We start from the raw sequence: 26,378 nt of genomic DNA, 5'->3' as shown, positions 1-26,378 counted from the left end.
CTGGAAGTGAACAGCATCAAATTGAAGATTATTAATGAATGCCTCAAGATATTAAATCAAAATGTATTCCATCAAAAAGTATTGAGCACTCCCGACATTGCGAAGGGCCTTGTAAGGTTGAGTGTTTGTAAGAAGAAACAATACTTCCTTTTAAGGTTAAACCAAGGAGTTCCTCTCTTAAATTATATTTTAACGGAAGTGGAGAAGTGCTCCAATCTAGAGTGTCGCAACAGAAGGGTCGCTGTGGAATTGATAGACGAGCCAATATCCTCGTAATCTAATCTAAACTTACGCCCAATTTAAGATTGGAGAATTATGTTTAGTATGTAGTCAACAAGTGGATTCATGTTTCTCAGATGTAGTAGAGTTGAGCCATTTAATCTTGTCTTATAGAGCTGGAATTTCCTAAATAATTTATATTGTCTACGTTTCAATCATATTTTTTTAAAAGGTTTAAACTCCTGAACTCCACCATAGTAGCACCTATGGTAATTTATATCTTGAATTACCCTCATTTGTTGAAGAAAGATCCTACATGCGTAAAATTAGTGTTAAAAACAAAACAAACAAACAAACAACTTTTCAACAAGAAAAGTAGGAAGAAGAAATGAAAATTTTGGTAATGAAATTTTATTAGGAATTAATGTAGATTAATGTAAGGGTAGTTATATTAATATAGCACGCGAGGAGATAACTAAATTGTGATATGAAATGTCACGTCATGCTAATATTGACTTAAACTGAACTCACTTTTTCATTGATCGTACATTCAACTAGATATGGTGAACATTTTTATTTCTACCTGACGTGTTTCTTTAAAATAAGTTGATTTCTTTTCCGAGTTTATACTTCATCAACTTGTTGCTACCAATAGAAATAACCATTACTCCAGTCTACAGCAAAATAAAGGCTTGGGAATTTATTTTTTTCTGCTATAAAAGGAGCTGAATAAAAAAATAAGGTGATTCAAAAGTAACAGAACAGTCAAATGTCTTCGACTTTAAGCATGGTACACACACCTCATAGGACCTCTCATTACAATTCGAGTAAATCAGCTGACCTTCTTTTAGATTTTGAATAGAGTAGAGTTAATCCCAAAAGAAGAAGTCTGATATCCACTAGCATTACCTGGAGGAGAAACTGTTCTTGTCGCCAGCATATCCACCCTACCTGCCATCATGGTGTTTCACTTTTCTCTTTGTAGTTCTGCACATTGACAATTAAGAAGCCCATTGTCTCTTTTTTTTTTTTTTTTGTAGAGTGAAAGTACAAGAGGTTGATGGTAATGAGATCATTACCTAACATCATGAACATCAAAAGAGGAAAGCAATTTACGTTTTATTTTCATTTTTTTTATGCAAGAGATTCAACACATTACTAAACTAAATCACTTGAATCTTTCACATCGATCTAAACGAAAAAAATAAAACGGATGACAGCAAACAAAGCATTTCAAAGTTTGATGAAACATTGATGTAGAAGACATTAAAAAATCACCATCAATGGAGCTTGTCAATACCATACGATAATAAATACTGAAATATCCAGTGCTTTGATAATATCGTTCAATTTATCCATCATAGCGAGCGTTTTTTTATATTTCTGTCAGTTTCAGAATTTCGTTCATTCATTGATGATTAATTGATTCAACTAGTTAGTTGTAGAAAATTTGACTGCCAGCAATGTTCCGTCACAGACTACATTGACAGACAGAGTGAGAGAGATTATTAGATGTGTGATCAAAATGCTAATAGCTAAGCAAAAGAAACGTAATAATAGTAAAACAAAATTAATGAAAACTATTATAGTATGAATTTAAGGGAATTTTTAATGCTTTTTTTATAAGAAATGTTTTGGAATAATGAAGTTGAGGTGCACTAATTACGGGGGTTGTAATAATGCATGGAATCATACAACTGTTAATCATAGTTTCCAAAAGAAAGTTGCAAATCATCAGGCGGAAATCCTTAGACCTGTGTTCACATCATCGTGATCAGTAAACGATATTACGCGATCAGTAGAGTAGAAGAATTTGTACACAAGAACAAGACTCTATGAACAATCGGGAATATGGTGGTATCATAGTAGGGCTGGATAAGGAACCAAATTGGATTTACAGAAATAGACAAGTTGTTACAAACAAGGAAGTGGAAATAGGATCGCTGGAGGTCCCTTAATAAAGTGGATGAAAAGTAGAGGACATTGACTGGAGGTAAACCTCCGGAGGAGAACCTGGAATGACCAAAAGTTATGAGTGAAGTATGATGTAGCGAGAATCAGAGAAAAGTTTCAGTTTTACTTGCTTACTTTTAGTAAATTAATAAATTATATAAATAACCTCAGCAAAGACTAATTTTGTCTAAAGAGGCAAAATATTTATTTACAATAGTTTAGGTTTTTGTTTCCAAGAAGTTATAAGATTTTTTTTGTTATAAGATAATAGGATCGTTAATCCCAAACTTTAATAATGTTTTTCATGAATTATTATCTCCTGTAAAATTAATGGAATTTATCTCTAAATGACAATTGTATTGTTCTGACTCAATTTCTCAGCAAAACAAAATATTGATAACTTAATAAAACTTGTAAACAATTTCAATTCCAGGCGGATACAGAAAATTTAAAACGTTATAACTGCAACAACGATACAGAATGTGCAACATTAACGGGAGTATTTAACTGTTCATTGGGTCATTGCGCTAATATGTCAGAAATATTTCTATGCCATAACCATGCCGATGGTAGTTTGGTGGATGCTGACAAAGATAATCTCAAATTGAAAGGATTTTTCGAGTGTCGACATTCAAAGTAAGTATATTTTTTTTAATAATTAATTTACAAAAAAAAAACAATGATTTCAAACAAGTGTACGGCTAAAATAAGTAAATCTTGTCTAAATATTGATTTGTCTGTGTTCATACGGATCTCTTTGTCTATGATATGATAGATACCGTAACTATCATCCTTTTTCTATTCACAGCACAATTCTTTATTTTTTCTTTTTAAGTAATTGTAGATTCAAAAGTAATTTTTTTATAATAAGGACATGAAGATAGATTTAGCGGAGAATCATTATCTTTCAAATAAAAATATCTTGAATTTATGCAGATAGAGTTGAAATTAAGAGACGAATTATTATATTTGAATAATAATGGTAGCATTTCGAAAGCAAGCCATTTAAGTTCACAACTGATCTTTAGGACTCCATTAAACATAATAAAAGACCATTATTTTTACTATTTGGCGGTATCTAAGATATTTAAGAAAATTTAAGACTGTTTGGCAAAGCTATATTAAGCACATCAACATTTATTAGCTATTTAAATTTAAATGGTTGTGATTGGGAATAATTGTACAAATTATGTATACTCATACTCCATAAAATTCAGGCATTTTGAATTCAAGATTATAAAACTTTTAACTTTTTACATGGAAATAATATAATATTTTTTTTTCTGTGTTTTTCATTATTAAAAGTAAATTTATTTTTGTTCAAAGCCAGCCATCTCTAAACTGGAGTTCATGCATCATGTTTTTTCTTTGTACATTTTGCCAATTACTTTTTGTAATTTATTTTTAATAAAACATTTATTATCATTATTGTTATTATTATTCTTATTATGCACTCATGCAGTTATTTTTCTTTGACGTGGAACATGATACTGGTTTACTAAAGCAGAGGTGTAGCACCCATGCTTCGGGATTCTCTCGATCAATAGTCTTTGAGTAAACGAATATATCTATGAATAGATAATTCTTCGACCGAATAGATTATTGAGCTGTACACTCTGGAGGCCACTCGTCTAGTAGCACCTCCAGTTGATGAATCCATTCTTTCATCCAGGTACTCTAAAGAAGTCCTAGAAACAAATTTCTTCTATTATACATTGTGGCCTTCTTGAACCCATTGATTTCATCTGACATTAACACCATATCCTTGATGAACAGCAATACAAAGTTGATCCCTAGATTGGGTTCATACTTCTGACCACAATTTCTGCCAAATAAACCATGCTAGAACCAGGTTCTTTTCTCAGTGTTCTTTTGTTCATCGGTCAATTTGTCGGTCTCTTCTCACCTTGGTTACGCCCTGGCTTCCAATTCTTACGGCCGCAGGCTGTTTTGGTTCCCTAGGGAAATCAGATTTGGTTAACTTAATTCGGAAGTTCTTTAATTGTAAAATATTTTAGACAATGGAGTAAACCCCATGATCGTCTATATTTCTCATGTTAGGCTTAAATTCAGCAGTAAAATCACCTATTTCTTGTTCTGTTGAACTACATTTTTCCCACGAAGAGAGGTAAATTTAGACCTCTGGTGTTCCCTGATTTAAATTCATGTCTGCCATGTAGCATTCATAAACAACCTCTTGGGCTGCAACCAGTTCCTATCCTTTGATTGCGCGCTAGATTAGTAAGCCAAACCTGAAGAATCATTTGCTATAACAATGAAACACAAAGAAAATAAATCATAGAATCTTTCAAGAAGCCATTATTAATTTCAATGCATGCAAATTTTACAAAGTTCCGTTTTCCATTCTTTCAGATGTGTGAGATATGAGAAAAAGATGCCAAACTGTGATCGCTATTGCAGTAAGATTACTACAACATCCATAAATGTATACCTGCAGCAAGGTGATAACGTGTACACGGGTGATTGTCAAAGGGCATTTGCCCATGATCAAACCAATGGTAATGAAATCGGCCAGGAAATAGATCCTACTGAAGTATGGAAAAATGAGGCTCATGGTATTCTAATTGCATCCTGTCATACAGTTAACATCGAAAAAAATGGTACCTTAATTAGGTAGGTTTCATTTAGAAGATTATTTGGATTTATTAATTTATTAGAGTTACTTATTGAACTTAAAGGCCAGAGATTTTTATGAAATCCAATTTGTTATATCTTAATTCGTCTCAATGTTTCCTCCCCAAACAGAGAACCCCTTAATCTTCATTCCTTCATTCAACTATATTTATGCACCCTACAAAAAACTTACACACCTTTACACTAGGGAACCTTTAAGTATCCATTGGAGCTTTAGATAAAGTAGGGCTTTGTCCCTCTCCATTAATTCATTCATTTAAACGATGAACAATTGGAGTTTATCGACCGTTTATTTGCATGACTCCTTTTGAAGTATTAAAAATTACCAATTTAATGCGACCATAAAAAATCCATAAAGTGATGAATGATGTTTAAGAAATATTGATCGTAGAGAACGCCAATATTAAGCCAATAAAATGTGGCCAATTTCTTACAACCTATTAAGGATAAATTCCCAATTCACAAAGCAATTCGAAAGGACGGAAAAGATTGGGTTAATACAGTACATATAATGTTAATACTGTTACTTAACAAAGCAAAGGCTATAGTCCAATATAAAATTATTTCTCCCTTTAAACAATTCTCGGTTTTATTCAATATATTAAATGCATTATATCTATGATAAAATAACTTTCAATTAAATGAAATAAAAGTTTATCAATTCTACTTTAAAAACAACTTTATAAAGAAGCTAGAAATAATGATAAAAATTATTTAAATGTTCAGAGGCTGTTTATGTTTGACTTCAAACGGATATTTATGTAAAAATTAAGTAAATATTTTCGATGAAATTCCTTAATATGGTTAAGCGGTCAGCATATTAATTTTTAGCATATTTGGAGGTCAGCGTGGTAGTAAGAAATACTTTCTCGTTATTAAGAGCGCCCAATATCTGGCCATATTCCACAAACTGTTTGAATATATTCAATATTAATCACTTAAAAAGAATTCTGTTCCACATACTGTGTAATATCGTGAAAATTATTTAATCAAAATTAAAGATTCAAATCATTCTTTTGTATCTCTAGATACATAAAATTTGAGGTTATTATTTTTAATCACCGGTGATTTTGTATGGAGCTTATGGAACATACCTGTCGATTCTAGTATGTCGAGGAGAAGGTTAAAGTGAAATTTAGTCTTACTTTTGAGACATTTCTCCTAGGATGTTTCTTGATGCTACCAAAGTAAGTCAGGCTCCAAGCGGGGCAGGTGTAGAGTAACATCAGCTTAATGACCACTTTATAAATAAGGTGATTGTTTTGTGCAACCATCTTAAAAACCTGCTATATATATCAGAAGTATGGCGGGCTCTGCCACACATTCCAATTTCAAAGGAACAATCACTCCAAAGGGAAATCTTTAAAAAAATAAATCTCAAATGCATCGTACTGTCAAATATTACCATACCAAAGAACAGGATCTTTCTTCTAATTGCGACCATACGATAATAATTGCAAAAATAACTATCAAATAAACAAAACTGTAACAATAAAATAAATTAAATGACATCAACATTTGCTTCACTACAGCTTTTGTATGTTTTTATTTCAATTCCAGGGCCACTGATTGTCTGAATGGTACATTAGTAAACGAAACAGACATACCCCAGCCATTCATCAATTTTACAACATTTTGGTCAATAGTTGAAAACAGTTCAAAAATAATAGATCCAAGTTTAAAATTTCTTCCACCACAAGATCATCTGACTATATATAATTATTCAAAATTACATATTAATTTAGAAGGATGTGTGAATACGTTAATGGGAGAATGTGCACAATTTATAAAGACACATGGCAATGATGGAGATAACAAGACTGCTCAAAGTCGATTCCCATGTTACTATCGTAAGGTTAGACACTGTTTTATTTACATTTTATTCCTTAACTTAATGTGCATGTACTTTGTTTGTATGATTATTCGTTTAAAGGCATATATAATTAAAGTAAGCCGTTGTAAGTCAGACTTGGCCAGAGTTAAGTTAATGTGTTTATTAAGTATAAAACTTTTTTAAAAAAATCACCATAATTTCTAAAATAATGTTACAAAGGATCATTTTTGCAAAATATACTTTTCTGAAAATATAAGGAATCTTAAAACTGTTGTCACGACTACTGCACAGCTGCTTTCTACTTTCACGGTTGAACAAAACACTCCAGAATAATAAAATCAATCTAAACGAACCTAATTAAACGTTGGGGTTTGGCCAAGCTTTCCAATATTCAACGAATCCAGATAATCCAATCAAAAATCCTCCTCAAAACAGTCAAAATGCTCCGTCGTTTCAACATGTCTGATGAAGCCAAATACCGCAACATAAAATTCCATATAAAACTGTTCCCTTAAAATCCATTTGTCCAGTTAGTATCCTCCAAAATCATCCCTGAAAAGTTCCACCGAACTTTCAAACGGCAATGGCTTAGTGAATTGCTTAAGCAGTGTAATTAGTATTGTTCAAGGAAGTATGAACAATGAGCTGGTTCTCCCTGGTCTTTAGACCAAAGTGATGTCACAAATTAATATAATTTTTAATGTAATATTAATTTTTCATATGTAAAATTTAAAATAAAGAAAAACCCACTCAAGTCTATTTCATTTCATAAAACAAGATTTCATTTTAAATCACTCTCTTTATGTTATAGAATGATTCCTCCTTGGTAGTTGCACGTTTCAATTTGGAGAAAACATGGCTGGAATTAATGATCGCTGTATTTGTGCCGTCTTCCTTATTTATAATATCATTTATAACGTTATTAGTAATTGGCCATTCAGTTCACGTTGGTGACGATACAAAGATGCGTTGTTTGCTTTGCCGCAAAAGGAAGATAAAGACCCAAGAAGAAGTGGACGCCGAAATGGATCTAGTGATGGAAGGTATTATTGAACAGACGAACGCCATGTGTTCTTCATCATCCAGAGAAGAGGACAGTAATTCTTAATTTATATTAAAATAAATTTATTTTCTTCCCAAAATATATCGGTACGAAGAAACAAATTATAGATGTAAATAAGTGTAAAATTTAAGCTAAATGTGGCCTTTATGAGTTAATTGTGTAAATGCAAATTTGTTTTCTTTTTATAAATATTGAATTATCTGTGGCCAAATTGCCCCAAATTTTTGCATTTTAAATTAATAATTGTAAATATAACCACTTAAATTTATGGAGTATTAATCTATTCGATTAATTAACTTCAAATCCTGGAAAAACAATGAAAAAAATTGAAAAAAAACTAATCATGATATCACTAAGTAAACCTGATAGTTTTTCTGTTTATATTTTCTATTTTGGAGAAACATTAAGAAAAAGAAACCAACTGAAGGTTCATTATCAGTCTGAAAGTTGAATTAAATAAAGATGACGACTTCACAATAGCGCATCTAAAAGTCATGGTGTTATTTATTTAAAATTCATTTTTGGAACCCAGAATCTCTCTGTCTAACATTAAAAAATATTATGTCCAATGATATTTTAACATTCCAATGTCATATATGAAAATAGGAAGGATCCTTAATCCAAACTAATAGCCAGTTTAGCACTTACTGATAAAAATGTTAAAAAACTTATATGAAATAGTTACCTACCAATGGATATTTGGAATATTAAATTTTATGGCCAACATGTTTAGACTGAATTCGTTTTCTAAGTTGCAACGTTTGCAACGAAAACCGTTCTTTTGTTTGGTCTCAAAGTAACTATAATTTAATCTCATATAAAAGATGAATTATAATTTAATATTTAATTGGTTCAAGACGACTCATAAATTTAAAAATTTATAAAATAAACTATCCGAAACAGCTGTAAAACTTTTTCATTAAAATCATCCATTGTACAGGGGCCATTATACATACAGGGCTTAAGAAGTATTTCTTTGTTGAATATTAAAGTCTGTTCAGATTCAAGACCGATCCGGGTTATACTAGCAGAAGTCCAACTATGTACTATTTTCCTTGATACAATACCAACATGAGCCACTTTTAAAATTAAATAATATTTTAATCTACAACACTCTAAGAGAATGTGTTAGTCATATTGTATAGTACTGAATTTTTATTTATTTATTGCAGATAACAAATATTTTATAATAACATTTAGCAGCTCACTCTTAAAGTTTTGGAAAATCAATAATTCTAAATTTACAACATCGAAATTAAAAAAAAAAAAATATGAAAAGAGAGGGTATAGGATATAGAACACTGCCAAAACACTAAGAATGCGTAAAACCATAACGTCCTAATTTCTCGATTCTAATCATCTGATTGTCTTGAATTAGATGAAAAAATATTGTTAATCTGACAGTATGACATATTCCCGCTAACAGCGAAATTTCTTAATTCTCATACTATTCAAATTTGGACCATTAGTACTTCTAGTTAAGAAAAGAAAGAAATACTTATATGACCATAAATTGTCTTGGATTATACTGGGTTTCATTATTAACGATAGGAGCCCCAGCATATCGAAGATCATAGAAACAAAGGGAAGATAGAATTATGGAGTCCAATATTAGCTATAACTTCATTTAGAAAATTTAGTAAATTGAATTTCAGTTTCAAAACTCATTTTGTAAAAGAATTCAAGTCGCTTTTTCTTTTATTTTTTATTTTAATTCTTAAGTTTTATTAGCCCTTAAAACCCAACTTGATTAAATCAACAGCAAGTCGCATATAATCGATGCTATTCTTGTAATCAACGTCAGATGTAACTGCTTTATATTTGAATGTTGAAATATTAGACCAATTAGGCATTCGGGAGACTGTGCTTCTATCGATGGATATTACCTTTATTGTACACTCCTTTGAGGATATCTCCAATCAGAATTTAAACTTACTGAGATTAACAAGCAATCCTAATTGGTCGGCTTCAAATCTACTGAAAGCTCTAACAGTTCAAATAGCAAAGTGTACTCGAATTTGTACGGTTAATCGTAAATAGTATACAAGCCACTCTCTTGTAGCACTGCCGCATTGATCTCTTTCAAGAACAATGTGAAATAAAATCTCGTTGACCTTCTCTAAATTTGGTACATGCAGATTTAGGAATCAACCATAGAAGACGCTAACAAGTGATCTTACTTCTAGTGGTCTTACATGCCTCTTCTTTTAAATTTCAAACTTACTAGTTAAATAGAAGTACCCTGTGCAGTACAATATAGATATTTCAAAAAGTCGTTAATTTAAATAAAACTGTCATCTACAATATTTTGTTATGGATTGCATTCGACTAAGTAGATTCTTATGTTTAAAACGGTTTTACAAATCGTAACTTTACAGTTTAATAAAAAACTGGAAATATCAAAAGAACTACGTCAATAAATTAATGGTTTGGTCAAACTGAAATGGAAATATTAAAAATAATAATTATAAAAATACTATAGATTATAAAATATAATAATCGTTACAACTATCTGTGTATTAATGATTAATTTTCATAAATTAATAACCGACAAGAATGTGCCTTGGTTTTTCTGAATTTATCTACTTTATTAATTTACTAATTGAATAATTATTATACCATTGGATCAATTATAAAAAGAAAAAACTAATATTATTAGGTGCTACTTTATTAATAAAATATTATTCAAAAATGACATGTTTTAACTTTATTATATAGCATCGTTTAGAATTTATTTTAATGTAACAAATATGATTTGGAAAATAACATTAGTAATATAAAATAAAGTAGTAGTATAAAATAAAGTATTGAATTAAAAAATTTACGAATAACACCAACTATATGTTAAAAACCTATAAACAAATATAATTTGTTTTAAGATATAATTTGAGAGAAAAATTATTATTTAAAAATTTCATTAAAATTGTTCATAGTGTAAATAAAATATACGAAATTATTTAAAACGGTTAAATTGTGTTTTATGGTTAATTTAAAAAGTGTTTCCCGAATTAAAAGAAAGAAAATATATCTAATTAGAATAAAAAAATAAACTGAGTAAACACCAAAATAGATGTTTTCAGCTTGGACATTTTGTAAACATATGTCTCATAAAATAAATTTCTTATTAAATTACATTTAAATCAAGCACATAAGAAGCTGAAAAAATATGTAAGGGAATCATTAATAATTAATGACATATGATTAACTTCTGTAATTACATCAATTTTAATAGTTATTGTTGTGAATTTACTTAATTAATGATTATCATAAGGAGGCTATGTTTATTTGGGATGCATTACTAAGGTATTTTAAGTTTCATTAAATCATTAAACAAATAGCCATTTTACACCATTCAGACGTACTTGAATTCACTTAAAATTGCAAGTTAAGTATCATTTGATCATGTCTGGAATGCATTTAAGATATTTAATAGTTTTTTAAACAAAGAATACCCAAAAATTTACAGCTAACTATCATTCTTTCTGCTACCTCGTGAATTTAAGTTATGTAAGCTTTTTTTGGGGGGGGGGGGGGAAATAATTGTTCTTAGTTTGTGTATGCATCTGTGTTTGCCCTATTGACGACGTTACTATAAAACTAAAAATTGCAACAGGTTCACATTTATCTAACGATAAATTGGTTAGGTACTTCCAGAATTTTTGGTCAAAAGGTAGCAAAGCAGAAGTGCAACTTTATTGATTAGCGCTTTTATTTTCACAGGTCTGTAACTCAGAAAATTTGTTGACAGTTTCTTGCGAATTTCCTGGATTGTTTTCACTATTTTCAAAGAAAAAAGAAGAAGAAAAATTTCTGGAATCTCAATTTAATAGCTAATCATTTTTACATGGAACTTTTTTCACGACAGAAGAGGTGCTACTTTAAGTACACTGTACGAAATTACGGGCTGTATATTAAGGTGGAATATAAATTAGTGGCTCAAATTCTAGAAAATTATTTGTTTAATCATTTATAAAAGTCAACTTTACCATTTATATAGAGAACAAAATAGTGCAATAGTGGTGCTCCGTTATGAAGAGCACTATGGGCGTTGCTATTGGTAATCAATGGCACAACAACAGGCTCTCTCTCCAATTCCTCCTTACAAATAACGTTAATACTTTGATTTTTGTTCTCTACAAAAGGTCAAAATGTTAAGGCGACCTCTCCCCATGACTTCCATCATTTCTTCACTCTCTTTTTAACCCCTTATTTTTTTATTGCTTTATCTAATAGGCAGGGGAACCAGCAATATTACAATCGTATCAAATTCCAGATAATGAGCTTTCGTCAAAAGTAGCCATTATAATCCCCTGAATCCGATAAAAATGGTTTTCAGAAAGTAGTTTACTCTGAGTATTTTTTTTTTTTAAATGATTTAAGACGCGTCAACATCTAAGGTTATTGGCGCCCGGAGCTTTTTTCAGTGCACTGCCGGCCTCCGGACAGTGTTCTCTCGTTACAGACAACACTGTCCATTACCGGACAGTGAGCTGTAAGAAGCTCCTAGGAAGAGAGAATCTAAGGGTCAGCAGCTGGATTCGAACCCGGGACTTCTGCGTGGGAGACCAATACGCTAACCTCATAGCTAATCCCTTCCCTAGATCTCTGAGTATGTGTCGTTTTCTGTAAGAACAAAATATGTTTAAAATTAATAGACGCAAAAACCTAAAACTTTATATTCTGATTGGACCCCACAGAGAATCTGACTACGACTTAGCGATTAACAACTTTACAGAAATATTTCTGTTTTTTTTTTTTTCCAAAATGCCGAATTATGTGGGAGATTCTAGAACCAGAAGATTTTTTTTACTTGAAGATTAAACAAAAAAATGTTCTTTAAACTTTGTATCCTAATTGCACTTCTAATAGTCTAAACGTTTATTTCAAAAACTACTCCAGGACATATTAGTTAAGGTAGAGACGCTTGGTCTCTAGAATAGATATTTTGGCCCCTAAAGTACCTTTTCATTTAGATATACTGTTCTGTGTGTTCTACATTATAAAGGAGGTTAAATATTTTACTTAAAATACCGAGTTTATAGAAAAATTCAAAAAATATTGAGCCCCACTTTACTGTATGGATTTTCCATTATTCTGAGACTTTTTTCCAGAAATGCTGCCAACAATTTTCTTTAAAGTTTCTTTTCTTAAATCATGTTCACACTAGAGATTTTTAGTTCTATACTGTGGATAGAAGCCATGCACTGTTTTGTAGAAATCAATCTAGTAATCTCCTATTTCTAAAACTATTACGAAATCAGATAAAATTATACAAAATTTATTTTATCCAATCGCCAATTTATTTTCAGTATTACAATAATAATATAAGCGTCGACCTTTTTACATTGTAATTAATTGGTCGACAAATATTATATATGACTATACAGCTTAAATACTAATTTAAATACGAAATGTTTTCTGTTAAAACAGAGATCCCTCATTAGTTTGCTAAAGTAGCTAGACTCTTTATTAAAAAAACTTACAATATTTACAGAACGAGTGGCAAAACTAAAGACAATTTAAGTACCTCGCTTGATTATTGATTTAAAAAAACAAAAACATTCAACCTCAAAATAACAAAATGTAAAACTTAACAATCACGAATTCCCCTTTAAATAGAAAAAATATTGTTCAAATAAAATAATTAAGAAAAATAAATTAATTTCATCATTTTCCAGTTTTCATTAAACATCTTAATACAAAAAATAATTTTCTTTTAAGTTTATAAAAAAAAATAAATTAATTAAAAAGTTTAAATTTTCATTTACAAATAATAAATAATGAACCCCATGAAAGCAAGGTGAAAAAAGTATGGAAATAAATTAGCTTAACTTTAAATACTACTTCCTACAATATCAATTTCTCACAACTTGCAATAACTGATTCGGATTAACAAAGTAAAGAGTAGAGCGCATGTATAAGACCTGCTTCAGTTGTGAAATGTAAGAATGTAGCAGAAATTATTTAATTTAATCATATCTATTTGAAATAAATTGTATAAGCTTAAAAATGTTGTATAAAACAGAAGTGTTGACCAAAACTATAAAATTAACGTATTGATCAAACATGTTCGAGAAATAAAACTATGAGACAATGTAATTGATATTTTTAAAGATGCAAATATAGATGAGTAGTAAATTATTAGCTGAATGTATGTGCCTTTTAATGTGAATGTAATTTTTTAAATATACTTATAAAATATGTATGTACATAATAAGAAAGTTGTTTTCTATTATTATATGAATTATGTACTTTATACACATGTACGGTGTAACTTATTGATGTTTAGATATACATTGCATTAAATTATGTAACAATGTCACATACCATATCCATTTGTGTTAACAAAAATTTCTGAAATAAAGTATTATTTTTGTTGAAAGCCTAGACTATATAACACTAGCAAGCATTTAGAATGTGAAATTACATTTCCTACTCCTCTGTGGAGTAGGTATCTCTATGATAAAGGATATTAAAACTGCATCGATGCCTGAATTAAAAACTTAGGATGATATATCATCCTATTTGTTAAAATCTAACATCCCTCAAAAATTTTACTACTTTTAGTATAGTGGAGAAATCGCCAGACTAGTCAAATCTCCAAAGAGAACTTCAGAACATATCACGCTACGGATGGAATAATAATGCTAGTATTTGTTTCTCGTTAATTGTTATCTAAAAGAAATAACTTTTTCTTTCAGTGAAAAAAAAGTGTTCATTGCTTCCTAACCATCAATGGATAATTTGGCACATCATTTTGCTAGGTTGGTACTTAACTCTCGCTTTAAAGACATTTCACTCTCAGCAAACAACTTAATGAAGCACAGTAAACAGGGGAAGAGATACTGAAGCGCGCTCCTTAGAAAATTTATTGTAAACTATGGTGGCACAATACAATATTAAACTTCTTTAAATTTTGTTGCGTCATGCTGTCTACTGAAGGTATAATTTACTCCTAGTAAAATAATGACTATTTTTTTTTCAGGCGGACTATATGTCCAACTACCAATTAGGTACCATGGGCGGAGGCGACTAGCAAAAAACATACTTTAGCACACAATTAAAATTGTCTATGGACCTGATTTGGTTTGTGTTTAAAAAGAATAGTAACTAAGAAACTCGACAAATTAATGCAGCACCGAAAAAAATATATTTACACTATTTTTTAAGGATCAGTTTCAATAAGTCCATGGTAACAGTAAATAAAAAGACTTTCTAATTAAACTGGTTAGCGACAAAACATTATTCACAGTTTTATTCGGCAAATTTTTCAAACAACAATAACAAAAATCAGTTAATGAGAATTTTCACTCATTATTGGTCCCATCAACAAAATTTTATTCAACAAGATCTCATAAATTTAGTATTTAAACAAAATTATTTACTAAGTACTTACCTTCAGTTCTTCTTGTCGGCGGTAAGCATCTAGCATCATCGCTTTCCTCTCTTCTTCTGTAAAAATAGGCTCTCTTCCAGGAGGTCCACAGGCTGCCTATTAAAAAAGTAAAGTAACGCTTACTTTTTCAGGCGGGGTTTCAAGCTCATCTACCAATTAGGTATCGTGGACGGGGGCGGAAGCACATACTTGACTGTATACATTTTTTTCTAACAAATAATAAGAGCTATATGCGGGATTCGAACTGGGGATCCACGTTCTTAACCTCTAGACCAATTTGATTTGGTCTCAGATTTATATTCGAATTTGAAATTATTAAATAACCTCTCCAACGTTTAATGTTAATTTTGACTGTTTAATTTATCCGTCAGACTTTTTTAATTTAGAAGTAAACTGTTCTGGATGTTTAAATCTTGTGCATTATTTATTATTATTGGTGTAAACAATTTATGTCATTCGCCAAGTCAGACGAAAAAAGTAGATATCAAATTCTCTGAGCAACTCAATCTCTTAAGCCAAATGAAAATTTTAAACCGCTCAGAATGAAAATATCAATTACCTTGTTTTGCTTATCCACTAAAAAATCAATTATTTTAATTCAAAAATTATTGGTTTAATTAAAAAAAAAACTTATTAAACAGAACATTGAAACTTACATTGGTTAGCTTAACTGTAATTTTTGTTTTCTCATTTCTCCCGATAACATCTCTCAGTTTCTTACCACGAGGAATCTCTTTGCCTGAGAACCACAAACGTGCCAAAACAGGATCAAGCACCTAAAAAGTATACATATTTTTTAAATCCGGCATGAGATACGCCTTTTTTTTTCTGTTCATAAAAATGTTAATCTAAATTCTCAAATTTTATGTAAAATTGTACAGTAATCAAAAATATATATTTGTTCATTTAAGTATAGGTTCGTGTTAATAATTTGAACGTCAAATATTTAAACGAAGATCGCCATTTTATATATTCGAGAATTTTCAGTAGCTTTAAAATGAAACTAATGTCAACAATAATAAAACAAACTAATTCTGAACTTCACCTCTTTAGAAGCTTGAGTACCCTCAAGATTTTCTTTGTTTTCAAATTCCATTCTTATTGGATCATGTGGTGGCAGATTCATCGGGTAAACAATCATTGTAGCGCCTCTAAGCATATCTAGTGCTTCCTGTACATCCTTCTGGGTCAAACATACACCTGCTTTTGCTTTTTTCTGCAACAGTTCAATTAATTTAATGTAATCACACTAACTAAAAGATCTATATTAATTAAATAATAATAATAATACAGCACAATCAAAAAATTAAATAAATTAAAGGGGTACGTTTATATTTACTACATTAGTTGAACGAATTTGCTCTGGATATGTCATACCCAAGCGCAAACCAGGAGCACCAGTTTAATTTTGGAAGCATTTTGTAAAATGTTCCTTTTTTGATGAAGCATATCATTTATTTTATAAAGCATCACTCACATTATCAATCTCACCAAATTAACAGGTATTGGGAGTGTTATGAAAAATATTTAGAATCGATTTTTTTGTAAAAAGTGTTGACAAAAATACCAAATTTTTCACACATCCTGATATGTACCTTGAGGAAAACTGACATGTACGATACCTAGTATGTTTACGTTTTTCTACCTCCAGTTGTATGAAGTGTTTTTTTACACCAATATGTGTTAGAAAAGTCATACGAACAGATTATTTATATTTTTTTCTAAAGCTAATTAAAGTTAAATAAAATTATTCAGAAATTATCATCAGAACAATTAAGTATTTTGTACAAGATTTCTCACCCTAGAAACTACAGCTTTTGCTTCTTCGACAGTTTTCGTTAATACTCCTTGCATATGCTCAGATGGTTGTTTACCATTTCTTCGAAAGTAGACATCTTCGTTAAAGGTAGATCCTCCCATGGGTTCACAAACCGCACCCCATTCATCTTTCAAGCCCAATTCTTTAACTTGGTCTTCATTCAAACCTACCATCTCTGGAGGCAGCATTGTTCCATATTTTGCAAGCTGTTCGATTTCTAAAGGAAATAATTTTAAAAAATACATTCTATTCCATAAACTTCAAAAAATAAAAAAATCTTTAACAAAATTCTTACCAATACAAATTCTACCAATTTTAAGTTGTCCATTATAGAGTAGAACAATATCACTTATTACCGAATCGGTGTCTGCATCAACACTAGTATTGTAAAGGAATTCAGTCTCGGTTCCGACTTTAACATTCAAAATAACCATTTTTAAAAATTCTGAAACCAGCAGAAAATTTTGGGAATTAAAACCAAATTTACATTAAGAAATCTTTTTTATAAAACAAACTTAATTAATATTACTAACATGATTCAAAAACACGTTTGACTTTTTAGAATGATTGATCAAACACACTTAAAATTAACGTTACAGTTGCTATGACAACTAACTTCTTTTAACCGGTATTACCTTCTCTGTCATGTGAATTATCGACAGGAGAGATGTTTAACACCATCGACTCACAGCTTATCGGATGCTAGTATATATTTTAGATCTTAAAATATTTCTTATTTACTAAACTAACGTAATCAACTAAATAATCGTAATAATTGCTGTTAAATATAGAATGATTTTTAAAATTAACTGCAGAAGGGATATATGTAGAAAGAGAAAATTAGAAATAACATGTACCTTCTGATAAAACTGAATTCCTTGTAATCCAAAAATTATTTTACTCTTGCGTTTCACACACGTCGCATTCGACGTTATTGAGATTACAAGAGCGATCGCAAAACATAGAGTTTAACTGATTTTTTGAAAGATGTATAATTCCAAAAAAAAAAATCTCAACCAAACATCTTGAAGCCAGCAGTAGTCTCACTAAAACTAATCGAATAACCCTCAGTTTTTCTAACTGGAACTAAAACGAAGTGCTCAATTTAACCAGAACAGTCCAGGGAAATCGAATTTCTTTGTTTTAATTTTTTGGGTCTCTTCTTATTGAATCACAGAACCTTAAACTTAAAAAATTAAGTGAAAGAAAATGGACGAAATTGATTATAATTGAAGCTGGCAGAGGAGAACAGCAGCCGTCAACTTTGAAGGTCTAATGCCGGCACAAATGGTATTTTACATTAACAAGTAAACAAAACTGAATTCGTTGCTGTTAAATACAGATTTAATTGGATTTTGAGTTGACTCAATGTTAAAATTTATTGAATTTGCGCTCTACTAAGTGCATGTTCATTCAGCTTTTTATGAATTTATTTGTTTACTCAATTTATTTTATTATTGAAAGCTACAGCTGATAAATAGAAATGTGTGGTGTAGTTTGACAATTTACTAATTTAATTAAAATTTGTAATTAAGTTCTACTCCTAGTAATTAAACGGTGCTGTGCGCAGAAGGTATACTACGTAATAAGTGCATGCCTATTCTATCTAGCGGCGATTTGTAAAACTACTATAGAATTTTAGTTTCTACTGTTCCCGCAAGATAGCATGGGCAAGCCCTGGACGTTAGAAATCCTCCAATTTATTTTATAAATGAATTTCAATTTAATTATATTTCAGTATATACCTATCTTATTCATTTTTTTGTTGTAATTATACTTCGTATAATAATCTTAATGAAGATCAATTTCGGTAGAATTAAGCCTAATCTTTTAGTTTATCTAAATTATCTATTATTAAATAAATCTTTTACGGTGTTATGATTGCTAATTTAATTTTATTTTCGTTCTCAAGAAGAGAAGGGTAGGTCTTACATTTTATATATCACATTTATCGAAGCTAAAACTTATTCTACATCAAAAAGCCTTAGACTTCAAATAAAATATTGTAGCAGAAAATGTTAATTCTTTCGTCTTTCATGTTTAACTCAAATTTGATGTTTCCAACCAGAAATGGTATAAGTAAGCAAATCTAAAAATCTACAGCACTCTGTACTTCATTTATGAACAGTGTAGCACAACTGTTTCTTAATTAGCTCTACAAAGTAAACTACTTCTATTTACTTCACCATCGGTTGGAAATTCGTCTATTATTTTGCAATTTTGGATATTTCGAACATTTACCATCACACTTCTACCCATCAGTCTAGCTTCTCTTTTCAGCGAACTCATAGCCAAAATTTTTCTAAATAACAATCCTTTCATACAAAATTTCTGCATTTCTCAAAAAATCAGTTTTACTACATCTTTGTTGACCATTAAGGTCTCTCAAGGACAGCTTGACGCAAAGTCAATCATGCTAAGGAGGGCAATAAAATGGCATTAAGTTATAAATAAAATACTAACGATTATTCCAATCGATAATAACTTTAGTTTATGTGAATTATAATATTGAAATAAATTAGAATGGAAGGGTATTTGCAAATAAAAACACCGTTATAAAAGATGTTGTAATGTATTCACAAAGTATAATGCATAAGTGAAAGTTTATTTTTCCTCAGGTTGTTTAAAAACAAGTGTGTAACTACACTTGCCACAATAATGCCTATCTTCCATGGCAGCCATGAACACACCAGCACCACACTGTTCAGATGGGCATTCTCTTCTTAAACGGCTAATCTTACCATTCTCATCAACCTATTCAAAAGTAAAAAGAAACGAATTAATTAAATATTCTTCTAATAGTCACAAAATTTTCATAATGCTTTCGTGTAGGCTGAAGTTCTAATTAAATGTTCTAATTAAAATAGCCCCCTTCAATTATAACCTCAACCTAAGAAAATCAAAACTTGTTCTAAAAATACAACCAATACAAATTCATTCTGAGAACGCAACAAAGTTAGGGTCAAAATTATTTTCCAAGGAGATTATAATGTACGCCGAAAGGTTTGGGAAAATGTAAAACATGAAATTAATTATTAATAACTGTCAAATCGTGGATTGACAAAGAAATAATTCCTGTATTAATTTGCCACCTATGATTTTAGTTTCTCTCTTTCCTTTTGACGGCCAATAATAACATTGTAAGTTGTTATGGTGCTTTAAGGAAAATAGATCTTATATATAACATGGTTCAAAATTGCTTCCGAAGTCAGTCATAACCGACACAATACTCTATTCAATAAACTGTATGAAATTAATTATTAATAACTGTCAAATCGTGGATTGACAAAGAAATAATTCCTGTATTAATTTGCCACCTATGATTTTAGTTTCTCACTTTCCTTTTGACGGCCAATAACAACACTGTAAGTTGTTATGGTGCTTTAAGGAAAATAGATCTTATATATAATATGGTTCAAAATTGCTTCCGAAGTCAGTCATAACCGACACAATACTCTATTCAATAAACTGTATGAAATTAATTATTAATAACTGTCAAATCGTGGATTGACAAAGAAATAATTCCTGTATTAATTTGCCACCTATGATTTTAGTTTCTCTCTTTCCTTTTGACGGCCAATAACAACACTGTAAGTTGTTATGGTGCTTTAAGGAAAATAGATCTTATATATAATATGGTTCAAAATTGCTTCCGAAGTCAGTCATAACCGACACAATACTCTATTCAATAAACTGTATGAAATTAATTATTAATAACTGTCAAATCGTGGATTGACAAAGAAATAATTCCTGTATTAATTTGCCACCTATGATTTTAGTTTCTCTCTTTCCTTTTGACGGCCAATAATAACATTGTAAGTTGTTATGGTGCTTTAAGGAAAATAGATCTTATATATAATATGGTTCAAAATTGCTTCCGAAGTCAGTCATAACCGACACAATACTCTATTCAATAAACTGTATGAAATTAATTATTAATAACTGTCAAATCGTGGATTGACAAAGAAATAATTCCTGTATTAATTTGCCACCTATGATTTTAGTTTCTCTCTTTCCTTTTGACGGCCAATAATAACATTGTAAGTTGTTATGGTGCTTTAAGGAAAATAGATCTTATATATAATATGGTTCAAAATTGCTTCCGAAGTCAGTCATAACCGACACAATACTCTATTCAATAAACTGTATGAAATTAATTATTAATAACTGTCAAATCGTGGATTGACAAAGAAATAATTCCTGTATTAATTTGCCACCTATGATTTTTGTTTCTCTCTTTCCTTTTGACGGCCAATAACAACACTGTAAGTTGTTATGGTGCTTTAAGGAAAATAGATAATATAAATTGATTTTTACTGAAGATTCAGTAATTTAGAAGCCAATAACTGACACAATAAGGTTTCTAACAATAAATTATTATTGAATAATTGTCAAATCTTGGTTTACAAATAGATAATTTTGTTGATTTTATCCGTCATTTCAAACTTAGTTCATTCAACAGACTTTTTTACCCACTGTTAAGTAAATTCATTGAAAAATTTGGAAGTTGTGGTTTATCATCAAACAACAACAACGTACTTTGTAACTTGAGTCGCAGTCTGTCTGTGTAGGGCAGTCGGTCATGTGAGTTGGGCTAGTGAGTGCGTGCTTAAATCATATCATATCAGGAGTATACTCCACTATCATTTTTGAATTATTGTTTAAACCAACTGTAACTTTGTAAATTGTATCCATTTAACTGTAACGTATATTGAACTAATTAAACTATATATCGATTTATTTCTTAAACATTTTCTGATCAATCAAAATAATTTACTAAACACCCCACTTACTCCACTTTTTTAAAACTATCCGGTAGTTTTGTATGTTTTGCACTAACAATGCCAGAAAAAATAATTTGAGTAGACAATTTTGGCATTCACCTAATTTACTGTTATTTCTAATAATAATAGAAAAGGAATTTTTGACCACGCTCCTTAAACTCATGCTGGCATATGCAAATATGTTTCGGAGACATGAAAAATTTTGTTTACGTGTTATTATTAAGATTATATAATATTTTTCAAAAACTTGAAATGCTCAACATAATATTAAGATTCAAGTTATTTTGAAATTGAAACAAATTGACTTAGGAATGGACATCCATACCTTATAATATTTCAAGACAGCTAACTTGATCTTCTTCTTCTTGTGTTTGATTTTCTTTGGTGTAGAGTAATTCTTCTTCTTCCTTTTTTTGGCACCTCCTCTTAGTCTGAGCACCAAGTGTAAAGTAGATTCTTTTTGTATGTTATAATCAGAAAGAGTTCTGTTATCTTCCAACTGCTTACCGGCAAAAATTAATCTCTGCTGATCAGGAGGTATTCCTATAAAAAAAAAATAATGTATTGATACTAGTAACCTTTAATATTAAATGAAAAAATTAAATAACTTAGTTATACTTAAATACCTTCTTTATCCTGAATCTTAGCTTTTACATTTTCAATAGTATCCGAGGATTCTACCTCAAGGGTAATTGTTTTACCCGTGAGGGTTTTTACAAAAATCTGCATTTCTGAGCAGATTTTTTATTCTAAAAAAAATAAAGTTAACTAAATTAGTTAAATTATACAAGAGTTTATGTTGTTATGATTATGAAGATTCAACGTTTAAAAGTAATGTAAAAAAGGGATGGCAAGATTTATAGATTGGGAATTTGCTTTAGCATGACCTTTATGTGAGTTGCTGAAGAATTAAGATCTTTTAGCTCACTTACTGGTCACTTCCATTACACATCTAAATATGTATCATTTTTCCAATTAAAAATTTGTTAAAGTATAAAAAAGTAACTTTAGTGCAAAACTTAGAAACGTTCCCTTTAATATTAATATTATAATTCTGGCCTGACATACTTTCTTTTTAGAGAAAAATAAAAACCTGATAACGAACCGAAACTTATATTAAAATTTTAGGATTCGCTTCAAAATTTTTGATTAAAGGAAGTTCTTGCCACTTCGATCAAGTACCAGAAGGAGTGATGATTTTCTTGCTCAATAATTAAGATTAAAATAGCAATTATTCGATATGTCCGTTTTACCAATAATGAAATTTAAATATGAAGACATTTTTGTTCTTAGATAAGTCTAAAGTATTAAAAAATATACTCCATAAATTATGTTCCACAGAATTGTACTCATAAAAATTTAGAACTGCCAAATCGTACTGACAACTCCACGTCCATCTGCTTACATTCTCTAAGTGTCAAAAAAAAAAAAAAAAAATCATTGGGTAAATTCAGAGTCAAGACAAATCATTTATTCTTTTATTTCTTTCACAAATACATAACATTGTTTGCTTCGTACTTTTCTAAATCTTGTTAAATAAGTGTTACATTTTTCAGGACTGAACATAAAAAAAAAGTCTTTAAAATGTTACAAAGAATGTTTACTTCAAATTAATAAAAAAATTTACACAGGCACATTTAGAATATACACCTTAGACAAGCAAAACCGCATTGATACAACCATCATTCTCTGGATTATTTGTAACTTGTGCGTATTTACCCCATACAACTTTACCAGCTTGAGTAACCATACCTAATTCACTTACATTAACTTCAATCACTGTTCCTTTTGTAATCACACCGAGAGATGTAAACATTGTTGAACTCGGATTTTTCTTAACTCCAATAATTGGCAGATAAAAAGTAGATTTTAATTCTGGGTGTGTAACATGCGCTTTTTTAAATCTTAAAGCCATTGGACGTATAAATCTTTCAAATTTAGGTGGTTTCCTGGTAAAACCTTCACCAACAAAACAAACTTTAGTCACCATTCGTTTCCAAGCTTTCCTCTTTGACTTTCCTGATTTGATAACTTTAAACACCTCTGAATCTCCTTGAGCTCTAACCTTTGGAATAGGTACATCCCACTTGCCGGCTTTCTCCTTTCTTTTCTGTTTTAAAGTATTAGAAATTACTTTTGCTCTTGACTGAATATCTCTGTCCAACAAATATACAGGTAATGCTCCTTCCTTAACATTTTCATGCGTCTTTTTGATTTGCTTTTCTTCATGTGCTTTAATCTTCTTTTTCATTTGAATTTTCTCATTTCTTCTTTCCTTGTTGAACATTTTTGCTTTCAGCCCTCGAAGTTTTCTAGCTTTTTCTGCCCTTTTATGAGGCTCACGAGCCTCTCTCTTGCGCTTACGCTCATAATAATCCAATCTCCGACCATAAAGCTTCCGATGACGTTCAATATATTCGTTTTGCGGCATGATTACAAACCTAAATAAAAATAACTCAATGTTAGCAAAAATTTAATATTTTAGATACATGTTTAAGTTCATAATTGCAGTTCTGATCAAACCACAATTTCTATGGATAGGGAAAAGTATAAGTTAAATTACGGAAAAATTTGTAAAATTTAGGAAGAACAATTACACAACGAACATTTAAATTTATATGACAAGAAATAATCTTTCAAAAGTATACTGTTCCCTAATCCAACTAAAGAGAAACAAAAAAAAAATTTACCACTTACCTCGCAAAATATCTTGTAAAAATCTATTTAGTAAAAACCTCGAGAGTGGGTTGTAATATCTTGTTTATGGTGTGATCAAAACTGCAGAAATTCAAATGTCAGTTTCACATCTTTAAAAAATATGGCTCGTTCATAGGACGAAATTGTACACTTTCACCGCGTATTTCCTGAACGCAATCTACATTTAGAAAATAAAAAGCACCGGGTCCAAAATTCCCAATTTGTTTGACGCCGAAATGGGCTTATTTAAGACCCGCTCATAATTTAAAAGGTTCAAGTAAATATATTCCTAAATAAAACAGAATCCAGTCAACTCACGAGGTTAAATATGTACATATGAAGTTTGCAAGTAAATGTAGTTGACATTTACACCTTTGTGTTGTACAACTAAATCAATAAAACTCAATACTGAAACCGAATAACTTTAAAAAGTAATGCAAATAATATAACAATGCAAATAACACGTTGTCTCCTTGAATTGAAAATAATCATACATTTTTCTAAATTTACGAAAAACTTCTTTTATAACCACTTTGAAACAAAGAACACAATCTTTTCAAATGAATAGAAATAAAATATTATTTTCAAATTATACCTACCTTTAACAAGAACAACACTTCGTCAAGAAAGGAAGCTCTTTACTTCATTGCACCACAGCCTCAAAATGGAGTGCATATGAACACGTTTTCACTGTAACAATAAAGGTTAGACATGACAAATATATTGATACAAATTTTGTATTTACTCAATTTATTAAAATTAGAATTGAAGGAAAAATTAGTTACAATATTTTGCTTAAAATATAAAGTTTATTCTGAATTACTATTTTAATTATTGAAAGCTGTTTAACATTAAGCCGCGACAATTCTAACTGTGGCGCCACCTTTTAATTCAATTGTAAAATGAAAATTACTGGAATAATAAAAATTTGAGATCTTTTAATTGTTTAAGAAAAATTCAAGATTATTAAATTGTTTCTATTTTAGTGAATCTGACCAAGGGTTTGCTAATGAGAGACTTCCTCAGTAAGCCTCTTCCATAGTTGGTCTATTTTTTGATGTTGCTCCTCTCCAATTAGGAAACCCCATAGTATCTTTGCATCTATAAACGTATCATCCACTAACCACAGATTCGATCTTACGCCCCAATTTTCCCAGATTTGCCATTTTGATTACCTAATTACCTGCTTCGTATATTACCTAATTACCTTTTCCATCCTGGTCACATAACTGACCAGATCAGTGGCTCAATTTTATGTTCAAAATAACATCGTCTCGCAAAACAATTCTTAAAGTTCCTGATGTTTTTTCTTTTGTACACATCCTTGTTCACTGACTAAACATTCTACTCAATATTTTTCTTTTTAAAACAAAGGGTCTTTCACAGGCAATGTCTAACAGATATGCATTAATACTAAAGAATATAATCTGACATAAGTAATTCCAGTAATCAGATTACTTTTATATCCTTTAACAGGCTGCAGTAACGCCTCATTTTTTTTTTTTTAACTCTCGTGAAAGATGAGTGTTGAATAGTGTAAAATAGTAATTCATTTATTTTCAAGTTTGATCAAATTAGTGATTTCTTTTTCTTAAAGTAAATTTTCAAAATTTAGTTAGTATCGGCCATATTCTTTTTGAGGATTCTGAATTTAAAAAAAGTAAATTTTTAATAATTTGTTTAGAATGTTAAAAAAATTTCTGAAACTTTACATTTTGACTTAGTGATACCACGGGAACTGAAATAACATTGCGATCAAAACATCTTACCGTTCTTCATTTAAAGTCTTTTCTGAATGGATTTCTTTGTAGTTTCAAATTACTTTAAAATGGTATTTAATGATTTTCTTTAATCTACAATATTTATCTTAGGTCTAAAACTCTTATTTTCAAATTTTTTCCAAGAAAATTATTTAAGTGCGAGATGCAGCTTAAATAGGTGGGTAGACCTCCCTTTAA

General features: G+C 30.1%; 4 protein-coding genes across 8 annotated transcripts in view; 1 reads left to right on the top strand and 3 right to left on the bottom strand.

The window, feature by feature from the left end:
- Positions 1–13,777, top strand: part of Teh4 (tipE homolog 4 phospholipid transfer protein) — a 37,244-nt gene extending 23,467 nt beyond the window's left edge. For both annotated transcript variants that reach the window (XM_074124757.1, XM_074124758.1), the window contains exons 3-6: positions 2,606–2,808; positions 4,546–4,806; positions 6,388–6,682; positions 7,473–13,777. In XM_074124757.1, the coding sequence (XP_073980858.1) occupies positions 2,606–2,808; positions 4,546–4,806; positions 6,388–6,682; positions 7,473–7,769 (1,056 nt within the window). In that variant the 3' untranslated portion in view covers positions 7,770–13,777. The remainder of the gene's footprint in view (positions 1–2,605; positions 2,809–4,545; positions 4,807–6,387; positions 6,683–7,472) is intronic.
- Positions 1–17,607, bottom strand: part of LOC141452523 (cilia- and flagella-associated protein 298) — a 151,783-nt gene extending 134,176 nt beyond the window's left edge. For 2 of the 3 annotated variants that reach the window (XM_074124769.1, XM_074124770.1), the window contains exons 1-6: positions 17,473–17,607; positions 17,235–17,384; positions 16,921–17,156; positions 16,166–16,336; positions 15,777–15,896; positions 15,121–15,216 (exon numbers count right to left, since the gene is read on the bottom strand). In XM_074124769.1, coding sequence (XP_073980870.1) covers positions 15,121–15,216; positions 15,777–15,896; positions 16,166–16,336; positions 16,921–17,156; positions 17,235–17,373 — 762 coding nt within the window. In that variant the 5' untranslated portion in view covers positions 17,374–17,384; positions 17,473–17,607. Of the gene's footprint in view, positions 1–2,841; positions 4,131–4,257; positions 4,440–15,120; positions 15,217–15,776; positions 15,897–16,165; positions 16,337–16,920; positions 17,157–17,234; positions 17,385–17,472 lie in introns of those variants that run through there. The other variant, XR_012457440.1, reaches the window with a different exon arrangement.
- A 1,885-nt stretch (positions 17,608–19,492) lies between these two features.
- Positions 19,493–25,158, bottom strand: RpS27A (ribosomal protein S27A). Its single transcript, XM_074124755.1, has 4 exons — positions 25,020–25,158; positions 22,350–22,472; positions 22,049–22,266; positions 19,493–19,693 (listed from the first exon to the last, which is right to left on the bottom strand). Exons 2-4 carry the CDS (start codon positions 22,450–22,452, stop codon positions 19,544–19,546), a joined length of 471 nt encoding a protein of 156 aa, XP_073980856.1. The 5' UTR covers positions 22,453–22,472; positions 25,020–25,158; the 3' UTR covers positions 19,493–19,543.
- Ip259 (NSA2 ribosome biogenesis factor-like IP259) lies at positions 23,188–25,157 on the bottom strand. 2 transcript variants are annotated; one of them, XM_074124754.1, is made up of 3 exons: positions 25,020–25,118; positions 24,421–24,501; positions 23,188–24,164 (listed from the first exon to the last, which is right to left on the bottom strand). In XM_074124754.1, exon 3 carries the CDS (start codon positions 24,152–24,154, stop codon positions 23,375–23,377), a length of 780 nt encoding a protein of 259 aa, XP_073980855.1. In that variant the 5' UTR covers positions 24,155–24,164; positions 24,421–24,501; positions 25,020–25,118; the 3' UTR covers positions 23,188–23,374. The 2 variants fall into 2 exon arrangements, with proteins under 2 accessions (XP_073980855.1, XP_073980854.1); XM_074124753.1 differs by lacking the exon at positions 24,421–24,501 and having other exon boundaries at positions 25,020–25,157.
- Positions 25,159–26,378: the final 1,220 nt, after the last annotated feature.

This window comes from Rhodnius prolixus, unplaced genomic scaffold (assembly GCF_049639745.1).
Source record: "Rhodnius prolixus isolate KJV_2025 unplaced genomic scaffold, Rpr scaffold_3, whole genome shotgun sequence".
Lineage (NCBI taxonomy): Eukaryota > Metazoa > Arthropoda > Insecta > Hemiptera > Reduviidae > Rhodnius > Rhodnius prolixus.
Note: the sequence above shows the minus strand (reverse complement) of the source record. Positions and strands in the feature narration are given on the sequence as shown.